General features: G+C 35.3%; 1 protein-coding gene across 1 annotated transcript in view; it reads right to left on the bottom strand.

Moving 5' to 3' along the window:
• Positions 1-946: 946 nt before the first annotated feature.
• The window catches only part of ABCD2 (ATP binding cassette subfamily D member 2), a 67,683-nt gene continuing 49,085 nt past the window's right edge, over positions 947-19,544 (bottom strand). The window contains exons 8-10 of the mRNA XM_011283869.4: positions 14,575-14,659; positions 10,079-10,204; positions 947-4,535 (exon numbers count right to left, since the gene is read on the bottom strand). Of these exons, the coding sequence (XP_011282171.3) occupies positions 4,316-4,535; positions 10,079-10,204; positions 14,575-14,659 (431 nt within the window). The 3' untranslated portion in view covers positions 947-4,315. The remainder of the gene's footprint in view (positions 4,536-10,078; positions 10,205-14,574; positions 14,660-19,544) is intronic.

The raw sequence follows: 19,544 nt of genomic DNA on the forward strand, positions 1-19,544 counted from the left end.
ACTTAAGTGACAAATTTCTGTTTTAGATGAAAAAAAAAATGCATTTTGGTTAACCAGAAACCTTGAGCCAGTTAAAAATATACTTATAACTTACGAGTTTAAAAGTTTAGAGTTTAAAACAATGATAATGACAAATTGACCTAAACTAATTAAAAAGGAAGTGATGGGAGCTACATGGCTTTGTAATCCAATATTGCTAGGTTTAAATTTCAGCTCTATAGCTGTAGCTGTATGAGGTTGGATGAATTACTTAACCTGTCCTCACTTTCCACTTTTATTGAATTAGTTTTGTGAAGATGTAATAAGTCAATATGTATCAATGCTTTGTGCCTTCTTGGTAAATAATAAATAGTAGCTATTGAGTTTTTCTCTCAGGGTACTCATTTTCCTAATTTTCAATGAACGGTAAGCTTCTTTGTACAGGGACCATATTTTATTTATTCCTAGAACCTAGCACAGTGCCTGGCATAGGCTGGTACTTAATAAGTAAGTATGTGTTGAATTAATAAAGAAAATAAATATTTAAGCAACTATTTGGGGACTATTGTTCATAGCACTACATACAGTTGTACACCACACAACTTGTAAATGAGGTGTATATAGACACGCTCAGCAAAGTCATTTAAAATATAGAAATAAGGTGTTTTCTACCACTGGAATAATTTGTAATTCCTTTGATTAATCAAACGTTTTTTAATGATTATTGAGGAATTCACAAGAAATGTTGAGCTCAAGAAACTGCACATTGGAGACTATATCATAGAGCATTCACAAATAGCCACATTCTAGATTAGCTACATAGTTATTTTTACCATTAAGGACATTTTTCTCACTTGCTTTCATTAACACAAGCCCTGTGTATAAGTATAGGCAACTGGTTTTGAACATTTCACAATAAAAACTGCAAAGCAGTTTTGTATTTGGTAATCAAGAAAGGCACCAACAATGAAGAAGGAATTTGCTTTTAATAAAAATATTTTTTGCATCCATCTGAAAGTTCTCATGTGGCAAACATGACAAGTACAACTCTAAAACATATTCGACATACCTAAGGGTATATCAGCAGAAATGTAAATACCCTGGGGTCTATGGAAGTGCTTCACATTTCTAAATGAGACCCATATTTGCCATAATGTAATTCTTTCAAAGGTATCTCTTTTAATCAATGGTTTGATCATCATTACCATATTCTGCACACCTCAGAAGTGTGTAACATTTTCCGGATTTTGGGTTCCAATGTGTCACAAATTTTTCTAGGCTTATGGAATCAAAAACTATTCCAAAAAGATTTTAATAGGCGACACCTATCGCCAAATATGAACTTATACTTGGAACCAAAGTCTCAAATAAAAAACTAACATGTTCATTTATACATTTACTGGAAAAGCATAATTTGAAACAAAACCCAAATTACTGTCGAGGAAAACCTTCCCCATTGTAAACAAATGTAAACTTGGGCTGAATATCGGGATATGTCATCGTCCTTGAGATTACCAGAGAGGGATTTTTAAACATTATCTTGTTTACAAGAACGCACACAATTTTAGATTCATGCTTGGCCTAACACTACATGCTGGAGAAATAAAATGCAACATTTTTATAGAATGCAACTTATTTTCCAAGTTGGAAGTTAGCCAAAAATTGCACATTTAAAAATCAATCTCCATAAACTTACAGCTTTCTTTGACAAAAACCCCAAAAAACCCAGAAGTCAAAAGTTTGGGTAAATAGATAACCTGGTAAAAGTAGTAAAGTAGTTTGAAAGTAAGTAGTAAAGTAGTTTGAAAATTGAAATATCCTTTCTTTTTCTTTTCATCTACCCTTTGCTGTATTCAAAGATGGCTATTTGACATCTTAATCTTGTTCGTGTTTTTTTGTAAAATGTAACTATAAGAATAGCAAAATATGGTATACCCATTGGACCATTTTGGAAACAGTTAGATGGTACATCAACACAAATTGAAATCACAGATTTTTTTCCCCTCCAAGTTGGAGGATATTGGTCCTTGATGAAAATTCAGAAAATAAACAGGCACAAAAAGCTCATGTAAACCATGTTTCTCTTAGAATTTTAACATTTAAATTACAGTGTGTACAGTTGTTAGTACAGAATTTTAAACATCCTTGAATCCTGTACATTATAAATAATGAATGTTACTTACTTCAGCTCATTGATAGGATGTATCAAATAAGGGCTAATTACAAATCTAATATTTGTTTTGGCATTCATTTCTAGGTTTCAAAACAATATATCAGGTCCTAAATGCTTTATATTTCAAATTGTGAAAATTAAGGCATGGAAATTACTCACATATTTCAAATGAGGACTTTTCATTTTCTTCCTGTACCTTTAAGAGTTAACAAGACACTTGCCTCCGACTGTTTCCTACAGCAGGATAAACTGAATAACCACTAAACAGAAGTTAAGATTAATGGATGATTTTTATCAAGTTTAAATTTTGGGTCCATGCATTTTTTTGAATCTTTGACGCTTGCCTCACTGAGTACCTGAAGATACTAACAGAAAAACCTAGACAGATGTACTGATTATGATTTTCTACTGACTTCCTTCATACAAGATGGTTACATTTGTTGATAACTAAAAATGTCTTGATTAGCATGGAAGAATTGCAAATGTGAACACGTCATGATGTTCTACTACAGTGATCATGAATGACTTCTGGGTACTCTACCGCCTGATAAAGTCTGAGAATCACTGACTTAGCGTCTCTTATGATTGTGTCTAAATATGTAAATAAAATCCAAAACCTCTAACAACTGATCACTCTCATTTTTCCTGGCCTGTCAATGTGGTGGCATAGGCAGTACGAGATTAAAATGCCAGTTCTGGATTTTGTATTTCCAACTCCAGGGCACATGAATAGATAAGCTTTATTTCACATGGACTATTCCATGCAGATTCTTTCTCATTACATTCAATAAATATTAAAATTTATCTGTAACACAACTAATTTCCCTTCTGATTGCTGGCTATAGAGGTACATCAATATTGAGTATGAGTGTATAGTTGCTGAAAACTTTGCTAACTTTCTTGGTTCATTTTAAACCACAGACCAATGACCTTTCCACTTTGTATTTAATTTCCATGTCTTGTAAACAATAACCACATAGTAACTGCCCTATCATTACCAAATTTATTTTCTTTTCAACATCTCATCTAACTTTTATTGATATTACAGTCCAGTTAGATTTCAAGGATAATAGTAGAAAGTGGAAATAGCAATGATCAAGGAATCAGGAGAACTTTATTTGATCCTTGGATCTGTCCCTAAATAAATTGCATAATTAAGGCAAGTCTGAGTGTCAATTTCCGCAAACGCGAAGTAGGCAAAGAATATTTGCCCCAATAGATTGCCATAAGAATTAAAATGAAATGATATAAACGAGGATTGTAAATTCTAAAGTGCTATTTCAAGTGTGCTATTACTACTGTGATTTTGAGAACCCCTATATTCCACGATAGCGCTATTATTTAAAAATGTGGTGGACTCCTCCTCTGAGCACAAAAACAAGCTGAGTATTTCTAGACAGAAGTTGCAGTAGAAAATGCTGCCAAGCAAAGTAACAGGCTGAGACATACGTTGTTTGGATACTCCTTTTCTGTATTGGCCATTCTCTTTTTAAAACGAAAGGGCTTATTAACAAATATGTAAGATTCTCATTAAGACTAATTTGTTATGTGTCCACATTAAGATGCTGAAAATCTAAAATTTAAAGATATGGCACTTTACACACGTACAGCCATGCTTCTTTCTTTCAACCACTGCCATTAAAATAATTTTTTTTTCATATTGACATTATTTATCAAACTGTCAGCTATTTTGTATGCAGGTTTAGTTGACCACTAGCAATGATGAACATGAATTCTAGCTATTAAACCTAATAACCATAAATGGACTGAGACATTACTCAAACTTCTAATTTTATGCACCTGTTTTCAAACCAAATAATGTTAAGTTGTTCCATTCTCAAGATATCTCCCATGTTTGTTAAGAACTTCAGATGCATCACATACACATAGCAAATCTGGTATTCATCATAAATTCACCTAGAAAATCTTGTTTTACAGGTGAACTAGGCCGTCACTAGGAATTAGTGTAAGCGAGAATGACTAATCTCACATAATGCATTTGTTTATTTTCCTCTGAAAAGTCAGATCATATATTTCCTTGATGCTAAAGTCTTATAAAACATTCCTTCCTTTTTCTCTGTGCTTAAACACAATGCATGCAACATAACAGAGTGTCTCTGAGCCTTTACCTAAAAATTAACTTTTAAAACATGTCAAAACAAATTAGGATGTCTCATCTTCGGTTTTGATTGTTTTCAGCACTGAGTCTTCTCCCAAAATTTTACATAGTTCATTGAGTCTCTGCTGCATTTTGGGAATTCCAGCTAGCTGAGATTCTAGCTTTTGTTTTTCTTCACTGAGTGTTAAACGGATAGCGGTATCCAATTGTTCAAAGCGCCAGCCTCCTTCACCATCAAACTGTAATAAATGAGTGTGGTATTTCCTGCATGATCAAAATGAAATAATATTATTAGCAATGATTGTGAAAAGCCATTTTAGGTTGATCATTCCAGTTGGTATCCAAAGGCAAATTTTAAGTAAGGTGACTGTTATACATTTGATTTTCAAGAATCCCTCATGAGGTTAAATATTATAATCTTTTTAATTTCAAAAGTCATTAATCTCTTGGGAATTCCATGCTTATATTTATTTTATATTCTGAATATATACGAACTTCAAAGGAAGATATGCTGTTTGCATCTATTTATCTTCAGAACCCAGTATGGCCCCTAAATAAATATCAAAGCTTAGTTAGAATGGGAATAAGGAAAGCAAGCTGAGAGAAGAAAGTAAACTTTTAAAGTTATACAGGGGGAAAAAACTAAGAAAAATAAAGGAAATACAATATCAATTCATTAATATACTACCTTTTCGGAATGAATTATTCTACATAAGTAAAAAGTCCTCACTAATAAAGTTTTAAAACATTTTTTTAAGAGAAAGAGAGCGTGCATGTGTGCAAGCTGGGGAGGGGCAGAGGGAGAGGGAGAGAGAGAGAATCTTAAGCAGGTTGCACATCTAGCCGGGAGCCCAATGCGGGACTCCATCTCACAACCATGAGATCGTGACCTGAGCCAAAATCAAGAGTCAGACACTTACCCTCCTGGGCGCCCCCCCCCAAGCGCCCCAGTTTTAAAACATTAAAAAAAATGAACTCTTTGATAGAAATCTTTTAAAGATACTTCCATGCCTTCATACAATTTAATATCCTTTCTCATGGCTCTGGTTCATAATTAGAAACTTCAGACAAGTATAGAGATTATTTTATTGATGACACAGGAGATAATCCATGTTGTCCTAAAAAGAGGCTAAGATTACTGGTTTCTGGAATTTGTGGGGGATGTGTGGAGAGAGTAATGCTAGCAGAGTTGGCCTTGCATTGCTGTGTCCCTGCATTTTGTCACTTTCCTGATGTGGCGCATACTCCTATGTGTCCTCAGTTTTCCTGTCTTTTCCTTCCAGTTTTTGTTGCTTCTTGATCCCTTTTAAGCACTCATCTGTCATTATTCACTATAATCAGTGGGCTTATTTCAAGTAAATTCACTTCCTTTTTTAAACTTGAGATATGACAAACTCATCCTTTTAAGTGTAAAATTCAGTGATTTTTAGTTTATTCAGAAGCTCATGTGACCATCACTACTATCCAATTCCAGAATATTTTCTTTACCCCCAAAAGAAACCCCATACCTATTAGCAGTCCTTCCCCTTTCCCTGCTCTGCTCAACCCCTCCCAACCATCAATTTTCTTTCTGTGTCTCTGGATTTGTCTATTCTAGACATTTCATATACATACAATTATATAATACATGGCTTTTTGTGACTGACTTCTTTCACTCAAAATGATTTCAAAGTTCATCTAAGTTGGAGCATGTATTAGTACTTCCTTCATTTTTATGGCTGAATAATATTCCATTGTATGGATTTGCACATTTTGTTGATCTATTCATCAATTGTAGGACCTGTGGTTTCATCTCATTTTGATTAGATGGTTTTATCATGCTGTAAGATGAGGAAATTAACCTGGGTTAAACTGTGTCTAAAAGAATAAAATCACTCTCAAGATGAAGGTTGAAAGTTCATATGCTTGATAACATATGACAGAGATTAATGATTTTATATATATATATATATATATATATATATATATATATATATATTCATTCATTCCTGGGCTTTTCCTAATTTTCCTAACTTTGGATGTACAGCTGGGAGCAATTTCAGAATGCAGTAGTTCTGATCTTGGGCAACTTTTATCTTCAAGGTATAATGAAGGTTTGGCTCGTCCCTCCCGTCTCACAACATCATTTGATTTCTACATGGGAGGAAGAAAATGTATGGGTGTTTCATTCAAAGGTGTGTCCTACATAATGGGCTAAATAGTATTTCAGGGTTTGCTTAAGAGGATTTTACAGGAAACTACTATATTAACTGAGACTCAGAGATAATCTACAGACTTTCTGCACAAATCGAGTCAAGCTTAGGAAAGTGGTAGATATAAAGCTATAATTCTATCCAGGAATCAAATAATTTAATAAGCTCTTATAATTTTTGACCTTTTTATATACTGATATTGATTTTAATCTTTACAATCAATAATTACTACTTTGCTGTCTTGGGGAAAATGTAATACAGTTTTCCCTCATCTGGTATCTTTTCAGGGAAAATAAGAATTTCATCTAGGGAGAAAGGTTAATCAGAAATGATAGATTTCTTCAACCTAAAATGCCTAAATTAATTCATACTGCAGAAGTAACATAATTTTTAGTTTTATGGGGAAATGTACTATGAATAGCTACAATTAAAAACATGTTTTTCTCATTAAAAGGCATAAAATTACAGATTTTGTTATTAGCTTAAAAAAATATCTGTCCTCTATACACCTATTAGAATGGCCAAAATCCAGGACCCTGATAACACCAAGTGCCAACAAGGCTGTGGAGCAACAGAAACTCTCATTCATTGCTTGTTGGAATGCAAAATGGTACAGCCACTTTGACAGACAATTTTTCAGTTTCCTACCGAACTAAACACACTCTTATTATATGATCCAGCAATTGCACTCCTTGATATTACCCGAAGGAGTTGAGAAAACTTGTGTCCACCTAAAAACCCTCATATGAATGTTTACAGCAGGTTTATTCATAATTTCCCAAACTGGAAGCAACCAAGATGTCCTTTAGTAGGTGAATGGATAAATAAACTGTCTACATCCAAACAATGGAATATTATTCAGTGCTAAAAAGAAATGAGGTTTCAAGTGATAAAAAGACATGGAGGAAACTTCTATGAGTATTACTAAGTGAAAGAAGCCAAACTGAAAAGGCTACATACTGTTTGATTCCAGCCATATGACATTCTGAAAAAAGCAAAACTATGGAGGCATTAAAGATCAGTGGTTTCCAGAGCTTGAGGAAAGACAGGGATGAATAGGCAGAGCACAGAAAATTTTTAGAGCAGTTAAAATCCTCTATACAATACTGTAATGATGGATATATGCAACTAAAAATTTGTTCCAACCCACAGACCGTACATCACCAAGAGTGACCCTAATGTAAATTATGGACTTTGGGTCATAATGATGTGTCAGTGTAGGTTCATTAATCATAGCAAATGTTTCATTCTATTGTGGATAGCTATGCATATGTAGGGGCAGAGTATATGGGATATTTCTGTCTCTTCCTGTCAATTTATTGTAACATACTAAATTACTCTAAATAAAGTATTTAAAATCACAGCAACCAAAACCTATTTGTTCCTTCAATTGAGAAAAAAAAATGAGTGAATGTTTCCAATGCCTTTTTAGGCTTCTTGAATAAGGAACTGAGTGACGTAATAACATGATAAATTAATTGATAGAGGTCAGAAAATTACCAGAACTAAGACATAACTCCATGTTATCCTAACATGTGATCAATTAGGAAGCATGTCTGGAAATGACAAGTGTATACCAGAAAGGGTTCAAGAGTTCTGGCGTGGTTCTATGCCATCACTGATTCAGGGATTTATAGACAAATGTCGTAATTGTTGTGGAGATCCAGTTCCTGTTGGTTTTCTCCAGGGAAAAGTCAGAGGAATCACATTCATTGCCATGTACTCATCCTGGACTAGATCCAGACTGCTTCTGGAGAGATTTTATCACTCCAGATGCTAATTAGTTCTTAATGACAGAGAGACAAACCACAAAGTTCTATAGAAAGGGTCATTTCATGAAATGCTCTATTTTCAGGTTAACTCTCTGCAGGGAAAAATTATGAAAAATCTGAATGTTTAAATGAAGACAAAACAGGTTATTATCTTCTCAATAGAAGTACAGAATCAAAGAATTTTCAACAATGAAAGGCTGATCTAAACTGAATACTCAGTTTACTCACAATTTTACGGTAAGTATTCTCTATACAGTGGAAGTTCTAGAATGCCTTCTAGGATTAACTCAAATAAAGCTGGTTACTTAGCCTAGGTTTGAAGTCACCTACGTGATGGAGGCTTTGGCACAGAATGTGATTAGCCACCTGCTACAGAATACTCCAGCTAGAGAGAGAGGAAAAGTCCTGCCTGTCCCTTGGGAAATATGAGGCTAAAGCATATAGAATCCCCTGTAGTAACTAATATGTCAAAAGAAAAGATTTTGATTGATGAAACAAATACCAAAGTAGTGGAGTATAGTATAAATGAACAGTGTTTTTATGGCTTATATATAAGGTGCATTTTGAGCTCCTTATACTAACTAGAGCAGCATACTATAGTATAGAGTGATCATGGTAAGTTACTTTTCTCATTTTTCTAGTTCTCAGTTTCTTAATCATAAAATGGGAATAATTAGACTATCTATACTCTCTATAGGGTTGTTATGAGACTTGAATAAAATGAGCCTGGACCAGAACAGGTGCTGAATCTGCACTATCAACTATTACTATGGTTATCAATCAATGGGAAAAGTAGGGGAATGGTAAAAATAGTGTTGCCATTTCTTTAAATATGGGAAATCCCATTAGGTTTAATGGGATAACATTTAGAAAATATTTTCAATTTTCCTTAAAACAAAAGCAAAAAAAAAAAAAAAAAAGCTTTTTTTCCCTTGTGTTTTCTCCAACTTAATCATCTGTAGGAATAGTATGTTGTGCAGGTTTTTTCCTGGATTTTGAAAAAAGGGGTAAAAAGATGATATAAAATTACATAAATATATTCATTCCTAGTACACGCTATGGATTATGAATATTTTCAGTTAAACACACTTGATTTTTCCACTTTTTTTCAGAATTATTGGAATGTGATAATAGTTTTTAAATAGCACATATATGTTACGATGTGAGGTTTGGGATATCTCTACTACTAGTGTGCAACTTAACAGAAATATACGTAGAATAAGTGAAGTATCCGATGCTCTATAGTGACAGTTTAGGCAAAGTGGCTCTTTTTAAAAAATTTTTTTTAATTTATTTATTTTGAGAGAGAGAGAGAATACACACACGTGTGTATGCACATGAACTGGGGAGGAGCAGAGAGACAGAGCGAGAGAAAGAATCTCAAGCAGTCTCAGCACTGTCAGTGCCAAGCCTGACATGGGGCTCGATATCATGAACTGAGAAATCATGACCTGTGCCGAAATCAAGAGTTGGTTGCCAATCGACTGAGCTACCTAGGCACCCCTAGGCAAAGCTACTATTTAAGAAATATAGAGGGTTGCCTGAGTGGCTTAGTTGGTTGAGCATCCAACTCTTGATTTTGGCTCAGGTCATGATCCTAGGTTGTGACATCCAGCCTTAGGTCATGCTCCAGGCTGATTATGGAGCCTGCTTGAGATTCTCTCTCTCTCTCTCTCTCTCTCTCTCTCTCTCTCTCTCTATCTCTCTCTCTCTTTTCCTTTGCCCCTCTCCCCTGCTTGCATTATCTCTCTCTTTCTCTCTCCCTAAACAAAAGAAAAAAAGAAAAAAAGAAAGAAATATAAAGAAAAACCATCTATTGCAAATTAGCATTGGAAACACTTACCACAGAGAAGGCCTGTGCGTTATAGATAGTAAGGAAATTCCAGCCCCTTTTGCAGCCTGAAATATCTTTCCTTCAACATCAATGCTGACAGCACTGGTACATTCATCCAGTAATGCATATTTTGGTCTTGAAAAAAAATTAACACAAATAATTTTTTTTTTTTAGAATTTTACTGAATTGTTTTTATTTTTTTATTTTTATTTTTTTCAATATATGAAGTTTATTGTCAAATTGGTTTCCATACAACACCCAGTGCTCATCCCAAAAGGTGCCCTCCTCAATACCCATCACCCACCCTCCCCTCCCTCCCACCCCCCATCAACCCTCAGTTTGTTCTCAGTTTTTAAGAGTCTCTTATGCTTTGGCTCTCTCCCACTCTAACCTCTTTTTTTTTTTTTCCTTCCCCTCCCCCATGGGTTTCTGTTAAGTTTCTCAAGATCCACATAAGAGTGAAACCATATGGTATCTGTCTTTCTCTGTATGGCTTATTTCACTTAGCATCACACTCTCCAGTTCCATCCACATTGCTACAAAAGGCCATATTTCATTCTTTCTCATTGCCATGTAGTATTCCATTAACACAAATAAATTAATGGCTTTCCTATTAGAATTATATATCTTTACATGGACAATATGAGTTGCAATGTTAACTTTATTTTTTAATTGTTTAAGCTCTATGCCCAATGTGGAGCTTGAACTCATGACCCTGAGATCAAGAGTAGCATGCTCTATCTACCAACTGAGCCAGCCAGGTGCCCTGCAATGTTAACTTTAAAGGAGCAAAAGAGTATATGAAATTAGTAAAGGTGACAAATGGTAAAGTAAAAGAGGGGTCACCCTCCCTTTTTGGATTAGGACATTATATTGTTCTTAAATTTTAAATAGATTTCCTGATGCCTACTCACTATACAATAAGCTTCATTGTTATGCAAATGGGTGAATCATGGGTATGAGGCATAGGAAAGATGAGACAGGTCACTGAGTGCATTTTCCCATAGAAGCTAAGTTCATTCCTGGTGACAGGTTCTGACTAATTACATGAAAAATACATTACAGTAGCTAATTATCAAAAAGGCCAAGGCCCTGTTAGCAAGGATTTATTGAGAAGATAACTATCAACAATGTCAGTACCAAAACACTATTAATGGAATTTCATTGCTACAAAATTCTGCAAAAGTAGTATGCCTAATCGGACAAATTTACACTGGCATTTAACCTGGTAATACTGAGACCATGCTTTGCAAATTCTTAAGGGAAAAAAATCAGTAACTATTTTCTGATTACATTCAGTTACTTACTTTTTCTAGCTCAATTTTTACTTTGGAAAGGACTGTCTACCACTATCAGAGGTACCTATCATTGGATACCATTTCCTTCTGTTTATTCTCTTCCTTTCATCTCACCCCCTGCTCTTATCTTTCTTTCTTTCCCCTTCTCTGTCTTCTTTCAAGAAGAAGACAGGGTCATCTGGACTTTGGGTATATATTTGGTACTCAACAACATGACTTAGCTTGGTCAATGGGACCAAAGGTCAACTCATGCACTGTCATTTATTATGTATTTTAGAGCTGACAACCTAGTATTAAGTATTTTACCAGGACACTGTCCTCCATGAAGATATTCTGATCTTTAAACATAAATGACACTGAAAAGATAAACGTTGAAACCAGTAGTAATTTCTCTTTCAGCATAATTATTTAGTACTTTAAATTGTTTTTCTATGATCTTATTAATAGGATCTTTTTATCTATTCCAGGATGGGTAGACAAGGCTAATAGATATAGGAGTCAACTTAACTTTAACACCCCATTTGACTTTAACAACTACTTTCCATGCAAAGAACTTAAGGATCACTGGAGATTCCCCATGACATTAACAGAAATAGTTGTGCTGGGTGGTTTTTGGTTACTGTTCCGGTTTAAGTATTAAGCATTACATTTTTGTCTCAGAGTTGATTACTGTTTTGTGGATAATTTTTTTTTAAGTAAAAAAGAGGAAGAAGAAAAGGATGTATAAAAGAGAGATAAACTTTTCTTTTTCTGTGTGAATCTCCTTCTAGTAATTTAGTTACTTATTGTACTGTGTCGCTTTTTGAGCTGAACAGAGAAGAGATGCCATCTTAGAATTAGAAATAAAGTATATGTCTTACATTCAGTTGTCATAGCAATCCTTAGTCTAGCAGATGTAAGATAGACTGTGTACTTTTGTTTTCTTGGCAGAACTGGGGTATGTGTGTATGTGTATGTGTGTGCATGTGTGTGTGTATTTAAATTAAGCAATAGCTGGAATCTGGGCTGATATAACCAAGTGAAACATTATGTAATATTGTTTCTCAGATTTTCCATTCTTTTTGTTTTGATGTATCATCAGAAGAGGCAGCTTTGTGAAGGATCTACTCTATCCCCCTTAAGACAGAACTCTTCGGATCATTCTTTAAACATTAAAATTAAAATCCTCTCCAAAAGAGTATACTACTGTGATACTTAGTACTCCCTGCCAATGTTCTCCATTTTAGTTAGTTCAGGTCTTTCATACTGCATTCACATATTGATATTAATCCTTTGGGAACAAGGGAAGGCAGTTTCTCATAATTATTCTTTTCCTTCACTGGATTTGAAATTTCTATTTAATTTTGTTTTTTCTCAACAGATTCTGCTTTCCAACAACTTGCTCATCTTCACTGATCTTTCTATACAGATCACTAAATTTTCCTTCTAGTGATGTTTGTAACCTGAGCTTATTTAGTCTCACATTATATCCAAAATATTTTAGATACCAAGTATCAACAATTGATTTCAAGTTACAAGTGCTTACAGATCTCTTTGGGTTGAGATTAATGCCTCTTGCTCTTTGTTACAAGGTTTATTTTATTAACACACTGACACAGTGAGAAATTTATGGTCACATTTTACATTCAACCATATTATATTTCACCAGCTATGCTGGTGATCATGTTACTGAATATTTATGGACAAGGCTCAAACAGATTCAGAGTGATAGTGGCTAACAGCTGGTCATAAATGTCAAACAGAAAACTTTACCCTTGAATCTCACCACATCATCTGAGAAAGGGACATTTTAAAATACACTGAACTAAAAGTTCTGAGTTAGCAAATTTTGGTTTGTATTTTTTTTAGTTCACCATATTCTTTTTTTTTAAGTTTTTATTTAAATTCCTGTTAGTTAACACACAGTGTAATATTTGTTTCAGGTGTACAATTAGTGATTCAACACCTCTATACATCACCAGGTGCTCATCACAAGTGCAGTCCTTGATCTACATCACCTATTTAACCCATACCCCCAACCCACCTCCCTTCTGGTAACCATCAGTTTGTTCTCTATAGTTAAGAGTCTGTTTCTTGGTTTGCTTCTCTCTCTTTCTCTCTTTTTTTCCCTTTGCTCATTTATTTTGTTTCTTAAATTCCACATATGAGTGAAATCATATGGTATTTGTCTTTCTCTGACTTAATTTTGCTTAGCATAATCCTCTCTAGCTCCATCCATGTTGTTGCAAATTAGCTTGCCATATTCTTGAACTAACCATGTACATTATTACAAATACCATGTTATTGGGGAACCTGGGCGGCTCAGTCGGTTAAGCATCCGACTTCGGCTCAGGTCATGATCTCACGGTTTGTGGGTTGGAGCCCCACATCGGGCTCTGTGCTGACAGCTCAGAGCCTGGAGCCTGCTTCGGATTCTGTGTCTCCCTCTCTTTCTGCCCCTCCCCTGCTCATATTCTGTCTATCTCTATATATGAAAATTTAATTTTGTCATCTAGCATTACTCAACATAAGAAATACAAAAAAAGTACTAACAGACTTCTGACACCTGAAAAAAATTACTTAAGAAGCGTAAAACCTATATATTCTAAGGATTAGCTTTTCTTTCTTTTTCTTTTCTTTCTTTTTTATTTTAGTTGACACACATGTTGACATTAGTTTCAGGTGTACAACATAGTGATTAGACAAGTTTACATATTATGCTATGTTAACCACAAGTGTAGCTAACATCTGTCACTATACAGTGCTACTACAATATCTTTGACTGTATTCCTTATACTGTGCCTTTTTATTTCTATGAGTTATTCATTCCCTAACTAGAAGCTTGTATCTCCCAATCTCCTTCACCCATTTTGCCCATCCCTCTATTCCCCAGGAAGATATTTCTATGTTTCAAATGTTTATTTTGAGAGAGAGAAAGAGAGAGAGAGAGAGTGAGCATGAGTGGGTGAGGGGCAGAGAGAGAGGGAAAGACAGAATCCCAAGCAGGGTCTGCACTGTCAGCACCGAGCCCATTGTTGGGCTTGATTCCACAAACTGCAAAATCATGACCTGAGCCAAAATCAAGAGTCAGACACTTAACTGAATGAGCCACCCAGGAGCTCCAAGGAGTAAGATATTTTTAAAGATGAGGGCATCGAATCATGTTCAAAGATTTTTTTTTTTTTTAGTTACAATAATGAACTAGTTTCCTGAGTATAGCCTACTTACCTATGATAAAACATGCGAGCCATGCCCATTCTTTGCTTTTCTCCTCCTGACAGAACATCTTTCCAGTCCATAACAGCATCCCATCCTTAAAAATATATAAAAACATATTTAAAAAAAATTTTTTTTCAACGTTTATTTATTTTTGGGACAGAGAGAGACAGAGCATGAACAGGGGAGGGGCAGAGAGAGAGGGAGACACAGAATCGGAAACAGGCTCCAGGCTCTGAGCCATCAGCCCAGAGCCCGACGTGGGGCTCGAACTCCCGGACCGCGAGATCGTGACCTGGCTGAAGTCGGACGCTTAACCGACTGTGCCACCCAGGCGCCCCAAAAACATATATTTTTATAAGGCATTTGTTTGTTACCGTTTTTACCCCGGACAAGTGATTCCTGGCAAGTTTAAGTTATTAACACAAAGTACCTGGTATTTAAAAAAAAAAAAAAATTTTATGTTTATTTTTGAGACACAGAGAGAGAGACAGAGCACAAGCAGGGGTAGGAGCAGAGAGAGAGGGAGACACAGAATCCGAAGCAGCTCCAGATTCTGAGCTGTCATCACAGAGACCAATGCAGGGCTCGAAGTCACAAACCATGAGATTATGACCTGAGCTGAAGTCGGATGCTTAATTGACTGAGCCACCTTGGCATCCCAAAGTACCTGATATTTTACAGAACATATGCTTGGATAAACTAGAGAGCCTCATGTATAAACATTTTGTTTTAGATTTCATGTTTTTTTTTTAATAGTAATAATTCCTTATGCTGACAAAACATCTTCTAAGATTCTAAATACTGGCACTTAAAAAATTTGTTTGTTTCTGAATATCTCCAAAAAGTTGGTACACTTATACTTATTTGGGAGGGTGGTAGGAGAAAAGACCAACAATTTGCATAGGCCTATTGTCCAATCTACAAAGAGTAAAACAGAAACTAACTTAAATGGCTTCCATGTGCCTGGTACTTTATCTGAGTTTTCTCATTATATATTCATATATAATTCTCATTATATATCCATAACCTTATGAGTTAGATCTTATTGTTGCATTTTATAAGTGGGTGAGCTGAAATCCATAGAGGAGTTGACATGTCTAAGCTTACACAGCTAGAGATCAGAGCTAGGATTCATATGTAGGTCTATATTCACACTATCTCTTACAACATCTGGGTTTTATTTGAAAATTAGTTTTGTTTCTTTTTTTTAAAGTTTATTTATTTATTTTGGGAGAGAGAGCAGGGGAGGTGCAGAGAGGGAGGGAGAGAGAGAATTCCAAACAGGTTCTGTGCTGTCAGTGCAGAGCTGACACAGGGCTGGATCCCATGAACCATGAGACCATGACCCGAGCTGAAATCGAAAGTTGTCGCTTTACTGAGCCACCCAGGATCCGCTCTCTTACATCTTCACTACTGACTTTCTGTTGGATATTTATACAAAAAGCAATGCTTCTATATATTAAAAAATTGGTTACATCTATACATACTGATGTAGAAATGTACTTGGAACATCTTTGTATGAAAAATCAAGTTGCAGAATTGTGTGTATGTATAGATATAGACACACACATACACATTTATATAAACTATGACTGCATTTCTATAAACACACACATAGCTCACACCCCACAGGAATGGAATTATGAGACTTTTACTTTCTAAGTTACACATTTTTATAATATTGGGAAATATAATGATTTTTATTATTTTTATGGTTTATCTTTATTTTGTAACAAAAGAAGTGTACTCCAAAATAAAACTAGGGGCTCCTGGGTAGCTCAGTTGGTTAAACATCCAACTTAAGCTCAAGTCATGATCTCATGGTTCATGGGTGTGAGCCCCACATCAGGCTCTGTGCTGACAGCTCAGAGCCTGGAACCTCTTCAGATGTGTCTCCCTCTCTCTCTCTGTTCCTCCCTCACTTGTGTGCTCTCTCTCTTTCTCGCTCAAAATAAATAAATAAATATTTATAAGGAAAAAAAGAAAGAAAACAAAACCATGAGGCCTATGAGAGAGAGAGCCATATCAAATATTCATTCATGGAAATGTCAGAAAATAATAGAGCAGAGTAGGCAAAGTCTGATTTTCAAAGAGCAAAATTACTGCCAAAACTTGCCACATACACTTAGGACAACAGTTCCAAATCCCAAGTGTTCAAGGCGTAATTTTCCCATGTAGAAAAAATTCAGGCTCTTTGGCCTCTTCTTTCTCTGTCAGCTGAATTTTCACCTTTATTAAACTTTAAATAAACTGGGTCAAAGGAAAAGAAAATAGGAAATAGAGTCATTGTTGTTTTCTGTGCAGTGGATTGAATAGATTTTCCCTATTTCCCAATGATACTCCCCAGTGGGGAACCACTGTTCATTTTCTTGGATAAACTTCCAGGAATTTTCTGTTCATTTAAAAATATAGCTTGGGGTGCCTGGGTGGCTCAGTTGGTTAAGCGTCCAACTTCAGTTCACGTCATGATCTCGCAGTTTGTGAGTTTGAGCCCTGCGTCAGGCTCTGGGCTGACAGCTCAGAGCCCGGACCCTGCTTCAGATTCTGTGTCCCCCTCTCTCTCCACCCCACCCCAGCTTGTGCTCTGTCTCTCTCTGTCTTTCAAAAATGAATAAACATAAAAAAAATTTTAAATATAGCCTTAAAATTTTATGTTAAGAGAAAAATCTCCAAATGCCATCTGATTTCAAGTTCTTGCTTCTAGTGAAAACTGTTGAAATATAATTTTTCTCGATAACTGAATTTTATAGCATTTATGAAACATAAGCAAGGATTTGAAAAATAAGCTCAGATTGCTTCATAGTGGAGAAATATTTGGGGCTTAAAAATTTGTTGCTCCTGCCAACTGAGAAGGGGCAAGAGAAAAGTATTTGGGTCAAAGGAAACTTTAGCTTTACATATTTAAATAAATCATGTCTTCTGTTCCACTAAACCCAGAAGTTTTAATAGGCAATACTGCTTGATCACAGAACATATAAATCAAACCTCTGAGTTATAATATCATCTCTGATGCTGAGTAAGTGAGACTAAGCCAGCTGAGGACTGTTTTCCTGCTTCCTTGAGAGGTACACGTTAATTTAGTTCATGTTAACATTTGGTAACACTTTTGGTAACATTTGGTAACATTTGGTAACACTTTTACTCTTTTCTATTTTCTAATCTCTTTTCATGGAATGAAACATAGTTTTTCATTCCATCTTTTACTAGAGCAAAGCATTTCTCTAAGCAAAGTATTAGCTAGTCTAAATAGAACCTCAGTACACTTCTTCCAAAGTAAGTGACGTCCTTGCAAATTTAGATGCTTTTCAGCTTGGCTTAAAAACATGCTTCGTGGGGCACCTGGGTGGCGCAGTCGGTTAAGCGTCCGACTTCAGCCAGGTCACGATCTCGCGGTCCCTGAGTTCGAGCCCCACGTCGGGCTCTGGGCTGATGGCTCAGAGCCTGGAGTCTGTTTCCGATTATGTGTCTCCCTCTCTCTCTGCCCCTCCCCCGTTCATGCTCTGTCTCTCTCCGTCCCAAAAATAAATAAACGTTGAAAAAAAAAAATTAAAAAAAAAAAAAACATGCTTCGTGTTTTAAGGATGAAGCAAGTAGAGTAGGTTTCCTTGGAATTGTTTTATGCGTAAGGATATAACAATTCTTATTAGTGTCTAAGAAGCTAGTAGATTGCATAGCACGGTGGCATAGCCTACTATAGAACATTGACTTTCAAGTGAGATCTTTATTTGAATCCCTGTCATAACACTTGCTGTGGGCCCCTGAGGAAGTTACTAAAATTCTGAATTTCACCTGTAAAATAGGGTTAGTAAAACCCCCATCATAAGACAGTTTTAAATATTAAATAAGATGACAATGTGCATTGCTTAATATATTCTGCACAGTAGGCACTCAATAAACCATAACAATTACTGTTACATTATTAAGGTAAGAACATTCTTAAAAACAGTTCTTAAACTTCTCAATGACTTCTGAAAGAATAGAATAGCCCATGTTTATTTTAAATTTCTATTTGGATTATTGGATTTCAAACCTACCCAAGATTAACATGTAGCATTTATTCTGCTTCCCCGGTGTTTTAAAACAGTGAAGGAGATGATCATATGAAACAAAAAGATAATCTGCTTTCCATATTTTTAGTACTTATGAATTGTGATTATAAACACCATAAAAATAAGTGTAATAATACCTCTCCTGTCTGCCTCATTTGCTTATTATAGGGATCAAATGAAACAACATATATGAAATTGCCATGTAATATACCAAGTACTGGCACACAAAGACAAAATATCATAGTATCAATATTACAAGTAGTAATGTTACCATTAGCTACTAATTATTGTGTATTCACTATGTGCCACTGTTATAAATGCTCTTCAGAGAGCATTTCTTTAAGTTTTCATTTTAATTCCAGTTAGTTAATATACAGTGCTGTATTAGTTTCAGGTGTACAATATAGAGATTCAAGAATTCCATACATTACCCAGTGCTCATTACAAGTGCACTCCTTAATCCCCAGCACCTCTTTCACCCAACTCCTCACCCACTCCCCTCTGGTAACCACCAGTTTGTTCTCTAGAGTTGAGTCTGTTTCTTGACTTGTCTCTGTCTCTTTTTTTCTCCCCTTTGCTCATTTGTTTTGTTTCTTAAATTCCACATATGAGTGAAATCACATGGTATTTGTCTTTCTCTGACTTATTTAGCTCAGCATAGTATTCTCTAGCTCCGTCCATGTCTTTGCAAATGGCAAGACTTAATTCTTTTTTATAGCTGAGTAATACTCTGTTATATCCATATATATATATATATATATGTATATATATATATATATATATACACACACACACACATACATACCACCTCTTCTTAATCCATTCCTCAATAAGTGGACACTTCTGGCTGCTTCCATATCTTGGCTATTGTAAATAATGCTGCAATAAAAACAGGGATGCATCTATGTTTTCGAATTAGTGTCTTTGTAT

Source organism: Felis catus, chromosome B4 (assembly GCF_018350175.1).
Source record: "Felis catus isolate Fca126 chromosome B4, F.catus_Fca126_mat1.0, whole genome shotgun sequence".
Taxonomy (NCBI): domain Eukaryota; kingdom Metazoa; phylum Chordata; class Mammalia; order Carnivora; family Felidae; genus Felis; species Felis catus.